This window comes from Cydia pomonella, chromosome 17 (assembly GCF_033807575.1).
Source record: "Cydia pomonella isolate Wapato2018A chromosome 17, ilCydPomo1, whole genome shotgun sequence".
In the NCBI taxonomy this organism is placed as follows: domain Eukaryota; kingdom Metazoa; phylum Arthropoda; class Insecta; order Lepidoptera; family Tortricidae; genus Cydia; species Cydia pomonella.
Window position 1 is genome coordinate 4550469 of NC_084719.1, and position 13925 is coordinate 4564393.

The 13925-nt window shown below is 38.6% G+C and overlaps 1 protein-coding gene across 1 annotated transcript in view; it reads right to left on the reverse strand.

Moving 5' to 3' along the window:
- The window catches only part of LOC133527018 (phosphatidylinositol 3-kinase catalytic subunit type 3), a 50954-nt gene that overhangs the window by 2810 nt on the left and 34219 nt on the right, over window positions 1–13925 (reverse strand). Inside the window, exons 10-17 of the mRNA XM_061863905.1 lie at window positions 11762–11868; window positions 10178–10285; window positions 9180–9291; window positions 6697–6896; window positions 4682–5109; window positions 3999–4203; window positions 2556–2769; window positions 2040–2147 (exon numbers count right to left, since the gene is read on the reverse strand). Coding sequence (XP_061719889.1) covers window positions 2040–2147; window positions 2556–2769; window positions 3999–4203; window positions 4682–5109; window positions 6697–6896; window positions 9180–9291; window positions 10178–10285; window positions 11762–11868 — 1482 coding nt within the window. The remainder of the gene's footprint in view (window positions 1–2039; window positions 2148–2555; window positions 2770–3998; window positions 4204–4681; window positions 5110–6696; window positions 6897–9179; window positions 9292–10177; window positions 10286–11761; window positions 11869–13925) is intronic.

A 13925-nucleotide genomic window follows, 5' to 3' on the forward strand; every position in this document is an offset into this window, starting at 1 on the left:
AACGCGAAGGGTAGGGTGACATTTGATTTTTTAGGGTTCCGTAGCCAAATGGCAAAAAACGGAACCCTTATAGATTCGTCATGTCCGTCTGTCTGTCCGATTCTGTCACAGCCACTTTTTTCCGAAACTATAAGAGCTGTACTGTTCAAACTTAGTAAGTGGATGTATTCTATGAACCGCATTAAGATTTTCACACAAAAATAGAAAAAAAACAATAAATTTTGGGGGTTCCCCATACTTAGAACTGAAACTCAAAAAATATTTTTTTATCAAACCCATACGTGTGGGGTATCTATGGATAGGTCTTCAAAAATGATATTGAGGTTTCTAATATCATTTTTTTCTAAAATGAATAGTTTGCGCGAGAGACACTTCCAAAGTGGTAAAATGTGTGTCCCCCCCCCCCGTAACTTCTAAAATAACAGAATGAAAAATCTAAAAAAAATATATGATATACATTGCCATGTAAACTTCCACCGAAAATTGGTTTGAACGAGATCTAGTAAGTAGTTTTATTTTAATACGTCATGAAATTAAAAAAAAAAATTTTTTTTCATCATACCCATACATGTGGGGTATCTATGGATAGGTCTTCAAAAATGATATTAAGGTTTCTAATATCATTTTTTTCTAAACTGAATAGTTTGCGCGAGAGAACCTTCCAAAGTGAAAAAAAGTGTCCCCCCCCCCTGTAACTTCTAAAATAACAGAATGAAAAATCAAAAAAAAATATATGATATACATTACGATGCAAACTTCCAACGAAAATTGGTTTGAACGAGATCTAGTGAGTAGTTTTTTTAATACGTCATAAAATTAAAAAAAAAATTTTTTTTTCGTCAAACCCATACGTGTGGGGTATCTATGGATAGGTCTTCATAAATGATATTTAGGTTTCTAATATCATTTTTTTCTAAACTGAATAGTTTGCGCGAGAGACACTACCAAAGTGGTAAAATGTGTGTCCAAAGTGGTAAAATGTTGAACGAGATCTAGTAAGTAGTTTTTTTTAATACGTCATAAAGGAACCCTTCATGGGCGAGTCCGACTCGCACTTGGCCGCTTTTTTTTAATTCATGCCATTGACGTTTCAGTTCAGACCAATCCTTATTTTTTTAAGAATAACTTGAATCCCAATAGGACAAAAAATAATCTCATTATAATAGACACAAGTCATCAAATTATACATAAATTAAGTTATAAAAATAAAAAGATAAATTTTAATATTGTTGAGTTTCATTAAAACGTAAAACGGAACTCAATACGGAATATTACGCGAAACTCTGCGTAGGGGGCGCCACTCCCTCAATCCATCACAATCTGAGGGTCTACCGCGAAACGAAAATCGAAATTTTGTTATCTAACCTCTCTATCACTCTTGCGTATTCGAGCGATGGAAACGCAAATAACTAAATTTCAGTCTTCGCGTTTTCCGTTAGGCCCATAGTAAACAAACCGCCTTGATGCATCAATGTCATATTTCATTATCTGTGAAAACTTGTCAAACAGTTTAAGGCACAGTATGTATAAGTTACTCTATGGTTTATGAAAGGTGCTAGTGCTGCACTCTGGCGGCAGAACATTGCAGAAATACTCCTTATTGCAATAGAGTTTGACTCTACTTATCGGCCGAATCGATTCCGCTCGTGTCCAATCGTTTAAAAATATAAATGATCACCAGCAGAATCGATTATGTGGACTGCAGATTTAATCGAGAATCGTAAAAATCGTTATTATTTTTGTATTGTCACAACCCTATCATTGCTTGTTTCATGTGTCAGCCTACCCTTCGAGTTTGAAAAGACTAACCCCCTTATTCATGTCTACTAAAATTGACAAACCGCTAATAATTTTTTGTCCCTTTTCGACGTATTAGTATGATGGAAAGGGACAAACAATTATTAGCGGCTTGTCAACTTTAGTAGACGTTTATGAATAAGGGGGTATATACGAGTATGTAAGTGTTACGAAACATAAGAATTTATTTTAGTTCAATGACGAGCTGTATTTCATCGTAATTTTGTTTAGTAGTTCCTCACCGTAGCTTGTCCTGGACCTTTTTAACCGCCTTGTCAGGCTCCAGGGCTATGTCAGGCACGGACGCGTCCACCATCAGGGAGAACAGGTTCAGCATCAGGTTGGCGTGTCTGAAAGGTTAATTATGTATTGAGTCAGACGAAGATAAGTTGGCAGCGGTTTTAACAACTCAGACAGTGCAAGTCTTATTTTAACCTTTTGAACGCCAGGCCTATCGCACGCGGCGCGTAATCGTGAACCTTGTCGGTACGCATGAAGGTTGATATCGGGCTGTAGCCGCGCGCGTCATATGACGTCTTTGGCGGTCAAAAGGTTAAACGTTACTTTAAGGTTGCGCTATCAAAATCGATGTCAATTTAGTTTGACCCATTGAATAAACAACTAGCCGGTGGAAGCATTCGATCGGGATTCGTGGTAATCAAGGGGAGAGATCTTTGCTCAGCAGTGGAGCACTGAAACCAGCTAGTGCGAAGTCGAAGAGTCGTGGACAGAAGACAGGCTAGTTTACTTATAGTGACCTCCTAAGATGCAGGAAGGCCGTGTAGCACTGCTTGCGGAACTCCTGGTAGTGGTCGGAGTGCACGCCGCCCATGGCCTCCACCATCTCCTTGCTGAGCTTCATGGGCGGCGGCAGCGGCTTGGGGTCGCGGCCCAGGATGTAGCCGAAGTCGATGTGGAACAGCGCGCCGCCGCGCGTCAGCAGCAGGTTGTCCAGGTGCCGGTCGCCCACGCCTGGACACATCGCCGCTTTTCATTTGTGGGAAGGACTTGTGCACAAATCACACGAGGTTCGAAAGGGGGTGCGGGGTAAGGAGACAAAATACACGTAAAGAAAATATATATAAAGAAAAACAAAAAACCCGACTGCACACTAAAAAAGAAGAAGTGCAGTCAGGTTTTTTTTTTTTTTTTTAATTTTTTGTTATAACTTTTTAGTTACCCCCAAAAAATCTTATAACACTCCCGTGATCAAGACGAATCTAGCGATACGTCATACATCAAAATCCATCAAGCCGTTTAGGCTACAGGAGGCCACAAAGAAACAGACATACATACATACACTCGAAAAACATTACCCTCCTCCCTTTGGCAGTCAGGTAAAAAATAGAATTCTAAATCATCAAAAGTCAATTCTACCAGCTAACATAAGGAGACAAAATTAGCATCTAATTACTTTGCCCCACATGTGGCTAAGATGCAACTTTCTCATTCTGAACAATCAACAGGGCCTTTACCAGTTGGTGTAATGAAAATAAATATACATCACGTGCAGTCAACTAATTTGAATCCTAGGCTACTATAGAACCTTGTCGCTTTAACTACTAGATACTTGACACGCATCACTCAATAAGCACTGTCGTAGAAGTCATTATGGCATGGTTCTATAGTGGCCTAGGAATCAAATTGGTTGACTGTACATAACGCAAAAAGAAAAATAAACAAGATTTACTTTATACAGTACGTTTATCTTAAAATTACGTCGATAAAATTTAAAAAAAAAAAAACACTCGAGTTATGTAGGAGAAGGAAAGGGGGGGGGGGGGGGGGGGGGGCGGAAGCAAAAAGTAACCGAAAAAACCTCGCGCGATTTGTGTACAAGCCCTAAATCGCTATTTGTAGATGTCTGCTTTACTAACGATTTTTAAGAATTGAACATGCTATGATATTTTCTTCCGCTATAATTTTTTAGTAGTTTTGCTTGTTAACCTGTTATTTAATTTCAGCTACAGCCGACAAGAAATAATGCTTACTAATTTTATCTTTAAATTTTTCTATTGTGTTCACACTTCACAGCAATTAAATCATTTATATTTCTATTTCATTTATTGGCACGATTACTTTTTTATCGCTTGTCATTATGCCCGTCACTTTCGCACTTACATACTTGTTAGAACGTGACAGGCATGGTGACAAATGATAAAGACCCGACCATCTTAGTCCTACAGTTTATTAAAACTCACCGAGAAGATAGGTAATAACGCAATAGCCCGCGCAGCTCCTAATATAAGTGTCCATCGTCTCCGGTTTGACCCCATACGGCGCGCCCTCGCAAGGGTTATGTTTTCGGAAGAAGTTCTGTATAGTGCCCTCGGTGGCTAGGGCTTCGGCCACGGTCACGGATTCGATGAATTGGAGGAAGCCGTGCTTTGAGCTTGTTGCTAGGACCTGTAAAAGTATCAAGAATTTGAATATAATTACCCCATAATAGAATGCCGTAGTTAATAGTAGATGATACATAGCCGTTATAACCTGTACCTGATAATTTTAAATCGATTAAAAATTGAAATCGTTATTAAGTGATATTTTAGTTTTGTTACCTGCACCCTTTCATACAAGAACAGTATTTCAAGTCAGTATTTGTATTGAGTTCTAAAAATCGACAGATTCTCAAATAAAAACACAGTGTTATCATTAATTTAACCTCCTGAGTCCCGGAGGCCTTTATAAAGGACAAAATCCCAACATTATATTTTACTTTCACTAAAAAAGACATGGGGTTCCAAATTCAAAAACAAAACATCGCTTCTGGGATCCAGGAGGCTAAATTTTTTTTTTTAAAGATTTAAAAAAGTCTTTTAGAAGCACTGTAAGAACTTAAAAGGGGCTTGAAATAGCTTATATCTATCGTAACAAAAAATCTCACCTTATACGGCGTCAACTTCAAATCCAAATTCTCCCTCCTCAACAACTTATCCATCAGCGTAATCATCTGCAAAATCAGCTGATCCTGCCTCAAATCATCCCCATGCTTAAACATCGCCTCATACTCCACCCCCTCCGTCGTCAAGAACGTCAGCTTCGAAGGCATTAAAGCCGATTTAAACAAGCTGGCCTTCTTGGCGACAATTCCTTTGATGGTAACGTTAGGGTCTAGAGGAAACGGCATGGGTTCGAAGTTGGCGAAGTTGAACTTGAAGGCGTCGGGGTCGGCGAGCAGCTGCTGCAGGCGCTCGGCCTTCCTGTGGCGGTTGCCGCTCTCGCGCGCCACGCTCCGCACCAGCCGCACCAGCTTGTCCAGGAACACCTGCTGGCGCGCCAGGAACGAGCGGGTGCGCTGGTGCGAGGCGGTGCCTGGGGAAAAGACTGGGTTTTAAAATTAAAACAAAATTATTACTTTGCTAATCCGCGAAAAGGTCCGAAGTCCGACGACTGAACCCCAGTGTCACACACATACACACGCACACACACACACACACACACACACACACACACACACACACACACACACACACACACACACACACACGCATACGCGCACACACACACACACACACACACACATACAAACACGCGCACGCACGCACGCACGCACGCACGCACGCACGCACGCACGCACGCACGCACGTACGCACGCACGCACGCACGCACGAAGCCTGCCAAAGAGCTGCTGAATTTTAATTTTTTATTGATATTTGTTACTTTGAAAATTAATGACACCATACATCCCATGAGTGGAGCAAAAACCATAGTTTTAATTGGCCAATAATATTTATTTATTTATTTAAACTTTATTGCATGACATAAAATTGTACAAATGGCGGACTTAATGCCTTAAGGCATTCTCTACCAGTCAACCATTGGGTCAAACAGAAACTTGCAGTTAGTGCAGGATTGTACACAACGAGAGGGAATATGAAACACAAATCAAGTTATTCTAAATAATACAACAATATTCTATTTATACATTTACACATATAAAAATCATAGCAAAATATACCTACATATATACACAACATACATACATATATACAAATAAATATATATTATTAAACCAAATAAATATTGAAACCAATAAAATAAATATTAATAGATTAATATTGAAACCAATTACAGTAACTTTTATTAAATACATAGAAAACATACAGGATGAATTTAGACATTCAACTTAAAAGCAATAGAAATTTTACAGATGTCGGTAAAATATCAAAGATACTTCAATTTTTCTCTTAAATGTCCCATGATTGGTGCCGTTAACACAGTTTCGGGCTAGGTGGATATTTCGAAGATCCCCCAAATCGCATTGTCCCATATAGAACCGTCAAACTTTTAATATATAAGATAATTAATAACGAACTAGGTATGTTAATAGATAGTTTAAAATTCAAAAATTTATTCTGCAAGTAGGCCTCAAGGGCTCTTTTACAAGTCAATACAACATTTATAGTAACATCATATAGTGACATGAAAAATACATAACAACATTTATAAATACAACAGCCAATACCTGGGTAAACATTACATTATAATAACCTTAAAATAAATAATTACTACAATACAATAGAGATGTATAGTCTCTATGGTTAAAAACACATTAAATCTGGAGATGTAAAAGGTCCCCAATGTCGTACTAATACTAATAAAATTTGGAGGTGTAAAGTCTCTCCAAGTGTCAAAATAAAATTTATACTAAATAAATAAACCGCGTCTGGACTGTTAAACTAGCAGTCTCATAAACTAATGCTACAGAATACATAACTAGTATGTACCAAGTCAAATATATTATACAGTATGACAGAGACGTATAGTCTCCACGGTTAATACATTAAGTTTGGAGATGTATAAGGTCAGGTTTAGTACAACTAGCTCTAGGTATCTTTGAAAGTTTCGGTCAGACAGATTTTTTTTACTAGCTGGTACACGAAAAATTTCTTTTTTTACCTTTAGCGAGCTGATGGCTGAAGGTCCTCATGACAGTAAGGTACATGCTCCTGATGGCCATTTCCTGTGTGGTCTGCCGATCCTCGCACTCGATGAGGAGGTACCAGTATAAGTAGTTGGCCAGGACGCTGTTGTTGCACGCGCGAGAGATGAGGAATGTTGCCAGGTTTAGGCGTTCCTCTGTTGGGTCGTTTCCATCGCTGTGAAATAAAGGCAAAATAGAGTCTGTGCGGAAAGAGAAGAGTCGAGGAAAGTATGGGCTTCCTTACATTTACCAAAGAGACTTTGAAATAGAGGTGTATTGTCAAAGAAAACTTTGTAGGGACGTAAATTTACTGCCATCTTTCGACTTTTAGAACGCCATTTGACTTTGATTCTTATTCTTTCACTGATATGTGTTCAATTTGTTAAATATCTAAAAGTGGCGCCATCTTACCGGGCACTACCTAAAGGTTTTGGCGCCATCGCTCGAAACGATGCTGCTATACCTTTGGACTTTGATCTATTAGATGGCGCCACTTTTTGATATTTAATAAATTGAACACATATCAATAAGAATAAGGATCAAAGTCAAATGGCGTTCTAAAAGTTTTAATTATGTGTCGAAAGATGGCAGTAAATGTACGTCGCTACAAAGTTTTCTTTGAAAATACACCTCTATTTGAAATTCTCTTTACATTTACTATGGTATTCCGGCCAGGCCCCTTCGTTATGACTCTCCATCCAATATGGAAAAACGATAGAGGCAGATCTAGTTGACAAGTTGTAAACTCATAGAAGTAATAGTACTGTCGTACAGAAAAGAAACTTCCTACAAAACCGAAGTTTGACAGCGATTCAGGGACGAATCATGCTGTCTCTTTCACATGTATGGCACTGTCCCTTTCGGCTATTTAGGGTTGTCAAAATTCAAGTCATAATTTTATCTGTGGTCGTCCACGCAAAGGGACGTCAAGTTGTGCCAACCCTAATAATTGCTCGGAGCAATGCTGGGCCGAGCTGAGCCGAGAATGCCCGAATGCTGCAGTTTCTCCCCCCTGGTAAACTTGACAAAGCTGTCCTCTCTGGCCTTACGGTCGCGTTCGGAATTAACAATGATTCAAAAAGGTGTTTATAAAAAATCTAACTTGTCTGTGCCTGAACACAAACAACGGATTCGATATTTAGGATACCCCGCCCCATGGCTATGAGTATGACTGTTAAGAGTAGGAGAAAATCAAATTACGTATAGGTATCAAAGAGATGATTGTTTGGTCTTTTTCAGTCGGCCTAGTGGGTCGACCCTGCCTACGAAGCTGATGGTCCCGGGTTCAAATCCTGGTAAGGGCATTTATTCGTGTGATGAGCATGGATATTTGTTCCTGAGTCATGGGTGTTTTCTATGTATTTAAGTATTTATAATTATATATTATATATATCGTTGTCTAGGTACCTACAACACAAGCCTTATTGAGCTTACTGTGGGACTTAGTCAATTTGTGTAATAATGTCCTATAATATTTATTTATTTATATTATTTATTGTAATCGAGAGATAAAGTCTAATGGCGTTACTGGCCTGAATTAGCTATGAATCGTTTGTCTTTATCTGTCATTTGACTTATGTATTTGTAAGAAAATGATAAAACATTATTTAACTAAATCAGGCTCGTAAAGTTTTAAGAGTAAGGGTGTAAGAAAACAAAGTGAGCCTTAGCTTGACATCGAATAAGTTTTTGGCAAAAATTACATTTTTTGTACAAGCTTTTATCGCTGACTGTACTTTTCTTTCCACAGGCAACTAATACTCATCGAGCAAATTCTGAAAACCCCAAACACAATTAGGTTGCGTTATTTTATCACAGAGTTCCTATGTCCACCTCTTGTCTCCATCATCAGATCAGCTCGATGGTACCATAATATTGCATTGACACCCGACTTACATATGTATGCAAATTTTCAGCTCAATCGGAAACCGGGAAGTGGATCAAATTTAACTTGCAAGATTTGATTACAAACAGACAACGGTCAGGTGAAAGTAAATAAAAGCTTGTAAAAAGAGATGGCGCTGTACTGCGCCATATGTTACTATTGTCAAACGTCAACTTTTGATAGTCAGAGTTACCGCAAAATGTATGGAGCTGTACAGCGCCATCTAGTTTACTTGTCGAAATTCGAAGCACGAAATTGTCTTAGATTTTACGCATCTTACTCAATCAACTGTATCTTTAGGTATTTAAATAAAAGTAAATAAAATCTACCCTCAAATGGCTCCTTAAGCCAGGGTAGATGAAAACATTACATGATCAAATAATGTAAGTTAAAGCCAGGTCATTCAGTCACAGATCCAGGCGGTTTTGTATTTGGTTGGTTAACCAATAAATGTTATAACTACCCGAAAATGTACAAATTGTTTGTTTACTTTTATTTAAATACCTTAAGATACAGAGTACAGATATGAACTATCTGTTAACCACAAACTAGAGGCAATCAAGTTGTACACACCCGTAAGAGTTGTTGTCAACGACAGAATTGTTGTTATCGGTGTTGTCCGTCAGCGTATCGTCTTCGGAACGCCGACTATTTGTCGATGATGTCATCTCGCTTGCTGTTAGTACTGAAAATTATATTAATCTAATTATTGCTGAAAATCGCCTAAAAATCGCGTTCAAATTAAAAACTTTGTTTGCTTAATTTTTTAAACGTAAAAAGATAAAATAAGGCTACAGATTTTAAGCGCTTCTTTTGATTTGTCACTATTCGGTACTGTAAGGGAGCGCCCCCCACATTTTGAGTGATCAGCTGCAAAGAGAATTTGAAATAGAGGTGGATTGTCAACGAAAATTTTGTAGACACAGTAAATTCAATGCCATCCTTCGACACATGATTAAAACTTTTAGAACGTCATTTGACTTTGATCCTTATTATTTCACTGATATGTTTTTTTTATAGGACATTATTACACAAATTGACTAAGGCCCACAGTAAGCTCAATAAGACTTGTGTTGAAGGTATTTAGACAACGATATATATAATATATAAATATATATAAATACTTAAATACATAGAAAACACCCATGACTCAGGAACAAATATATATGCTCATCACACTAATAAATGCCCTTACCAGGATTTAAACCCGGGACCATCAGCTTCGTAGGCAGCGTCACTACCCACTAGGCCAAACCGGACCAAGCAGGTGTTAAATTTGTTAAATATCAAAAAGTGGCGCCATCTTACCGGGCATCGGTTAAAGGTTGTGACGGCATCGCTCGAAACGATGCCGCCATATCTTTAGATGGCGCCACTTTTTGATATTTAACAAATGTAACACATATCAGTGAAAGAATAAGGATCAAAGTCAAATGGCGTTCTAAAAGTTTTAATCATGTTTCGAAAGACGGCAGTAAACCGATCTTTCTGGGCATTAAGGTTTATATTATACTTTAACCTTTGTCGGCTATGGCCGACGGTGGGAGCCAAAGGGTTAAAAGAGGTATTACCAGACGTGGACAGCAGGCTCGCTTGGCTTCCCCTCGGGCCGCTCTGCAACAGACGTCCCTCTGAATCCGAATACACGGCCACATCTTTGCCGCATATGCGCGCGTACTCTGCAATAAGTCACCAATTTATATACTGGCTAACTGGTAAACTGTCTAGCGAACACCCACTGGTTCGCCATTTTGAAATATTTCTAAAACCGGTCAATTGATTCAAATTTATTACAAGCTTTTATTTACTTTCACCTGAACGTTGTCTGTTTGTAATCAAATCTTGCAAGTTAAATTTGATCCACTTCCCGGTTTCCGATTGAGCTGAAAATTTGCATACATATGTAAGTCGGATGACAATGCAATATTATGGTACCATCGAGCTGATCTGATGATGGAGACAAGAGGTGGACATAGGAACTCTGTGATAAAACAACGCAACCTAATTGTGTTTGGGGTTTTTAGAATTTGCTCGATGAGTGTTAGTTGCATGTGGAAAGAAAAGTACAGTCAGCGATAAAAGCTTGTACCAAAAATGAATTTTTTGCCAAAAACTTTGGCAAAAACTAAAAGAAAACAAACAATTTGTATAATTTCGGGTAGTTACATTTATTGGTTAACCAACCAAATACAAAACCGCCTGGATCTGTCCCTGAACGATCTAACTTTAACCTACATTATTTGATCATGTAATGCTTACATCTACCCTCAACTGGCTTAAGGAGCCATTTGAGGATAGATTTTGTTTACTTTTATTTAAATACCTAAAGAAACAGAATATAGCCTTTGCCCACAATTCCTACAGATTATAAGTCGATAAACTCGTAAAGTTTATGTGAAATTAACTATAATCAATCTATTTTTTGATTAACACCTTTAGTTCCTACCTAAGTAGTGATGAAAACTATCTACTGGGTAAAAGGCGTCGTACACCTCAATGACTGCAGTGCAGCAATATATGTGACAGTCCACATCAAAAGGGACCTTATGGCGGTCGGCCATTAGGTCGAATATAGTACTGAATTAGTATTAGTGTCACTTTTGAGGTGGACTGTCACATATAGAAGTGAGATCGAGACATCTTCATTGTATCTCACATATTGCGGCGTCCTTCTTGTCAGTTACTAAATTTAGGAACATGTAATCTTATATCTTTAAACGAGCAATTCTTGTATATATATATTTCTGTGATCTCGGAAACGGTTCTAACGATTTCGCTGAAATTTGGTATATGGGGGTTTTTGAGGGTATACAATCGATCTAGATTAGTCTTATGTTTGGGAAAACGCGTGTTTTCGAGTTTTCATGCGTTTTTCTTTCGACGCAGAATATGGTCGCTAATTTCGTGTTGCCGGCCACTGTCCGTCTGGTCCAGAGGGTTAAGACGCGGACGGCTAGAAACGAGTGTTACGCGTTCGAATCACGCCCGGTGACTAACTTTTTTTTTTATATGTTCAAGTTTATATATAATTTTTTAATTTTTATTGTTTTAGACAAGTTTAATTTAGTAAAAAAAATGTAGTTAAGATTATCACCTATACACCACCGTATTACAATAAATAGTTATAGCGTGATATTTTAAGCATTTTATCCTACCTTCGTGTATTTCGTTGAAATCTTCGTATTTTAAAGCTTGCACGAGCTGCAGGAGATACAGCAAAAGATCTTCGTCTGGTGCCTGCTTCAGTCTTGAAATGGCGTATCTGCACAGTAAAGTTACAAACAATATTTTACTTTGCACCTCGACTGCCGTGATTTAATAATTATAAATAAATAAATATTATAGGACATTATTACACAAATTGACTAAGTCCCACAGTAAGCTCAATAAGGCTTGTGTTGAGGGTACTTAGACAACGATATATTTAATATATAAATACTTAAATACATAGAAAACATCCATGACTCAGAAACAAATATCCATGCTCATCACACGAATAAATGCCCTTACCAGGATTTGAACCTGGGTCCATCAGCTTCGTAGGCAGGGTCACTACCCACTAGGCCAAACCGGTCGTCAATTAAAAAATTAAAAATTAGCATTATAACTCTAACTATCTACTACTAATGCAGCGACAGTTAAGGTGGTGTGGTCGTGTCGTCCGTATAGATGACCGCCGTTTGCCCAAAACCGTATTCTACTCTGAATTGGTGGAAGGCAAACGCAAGCACGGCGGTCAGCATCTGCGTTACAAGGACGTGCTCAAACGACACCGGAATGCTTGCAACATCAACCCTGCGCGCTGGGAGGAGCTTGCTGCAGACAGAACATCTTGGCGACCATTTTTAACCATATCAAATCGTTTGAGGAAAACCGCCTCAATGCCTTAGATACAAAATATAGGGACCGTGCGTGTTGGAGGGTCTGCAATCTTGTGGCCTGAATCGGAACCATAAACATGTACATTCACACGTCACGTGTTTTCTTGTGCATAGTAGGTTCTGCCATCTTGTGGGCTACATCGGAACAAAAAACATCACATTTACGCCTCACGCCAAAAATCTGACGGCTCCTGTGCTGCCTCCTACAGTTCATGCGAGCTCCCTATAGTTAAATTGTCCATTCTTAAAGAAGAACACCTACACATAGATAAATTAAATGAATATCACAGAAACAATAGATTAAGAAGTATCCCTAATGCACCTAGATTCATACTACCATCATATAATAATGTCTACGGAACGAGAACTAATAATTTCATACTTACGAAAATAATAAATAGCCTTCCGAAACACATACAAGATGTATACCTATCTAACTCTAAATCAATTAAAAAAGTTAAAAATTATTGCATATCAAATAATGGGGTTGGCCGGTTGAAGTATTAAACAGATGGCGCCACCATAGCTTGCCCTGTCAATCCCTAGAATTGTGTCAAATTCTTGTTTTTTTTTTTTGGAATTTTGTGACCTGGATTCCAGTACTTTAAGCCAAATCTCATAGAACAAAACTAGAGACAGGGGCAAGCTATGATGGCGCCATCTATGCAAACCTTTGACAGTTGCCAACCCCATTACGACTATATTTTGTAAACATATATTTGCTTTGTTATATAAATTAGTTTAATAAGTCCGAACCCTTGCTGTAATTAAGCCATTCATGACTTTAGCAGTAAGTATACATGGAATTCTGCGATTTTTTTTAAACTAATTGGAACTTTAATGAATTAAAAAAAAGATACCAAACGCCAACAACGTAAAGAGAGACCGAAGCCCTCTTACACGTATACATACAACGCATCTGGTAACTATATTGTAACACCTGCAAAAGAGTCTTTAAGACCAGTTCGGCCTGGCCAGCGACATTAGGGCCCATAATCGGCGTAATCCGTGATTACTGAGGTCGCCCTCAACGAAATCGACGAGGAGGACTATATAACTCTAACTGTAGGGTATGAAAACTGTACTCAGTGGCGGGGCAAGACTAAAATTTTATGTGGGCAAGGTACATATAGCGAGGCCCTCTGCGAGCGCAAGAAATAACGAACATTTTTACGTTGTGTCCGACGTATACCTACTCATTTGAGGTGCCAGGTCGTAAGCGGTGGCCGCCTCTGCTCTTACTATTTCACTAGAAGACTTAAGAGGCTGTCAATACCTAAAGCGCGCACACTGTCTATTTGTATCGGAGTAAATGAGATAGCACTGTCGCATGTTACTGGGCCTGGGCAAGGCAATAATAAGAAAAATATTTAAATAATAACGACCACGGAGCAAAGCCTCGGACAGACAGACAGACAGACAGACAGACGGACATGGT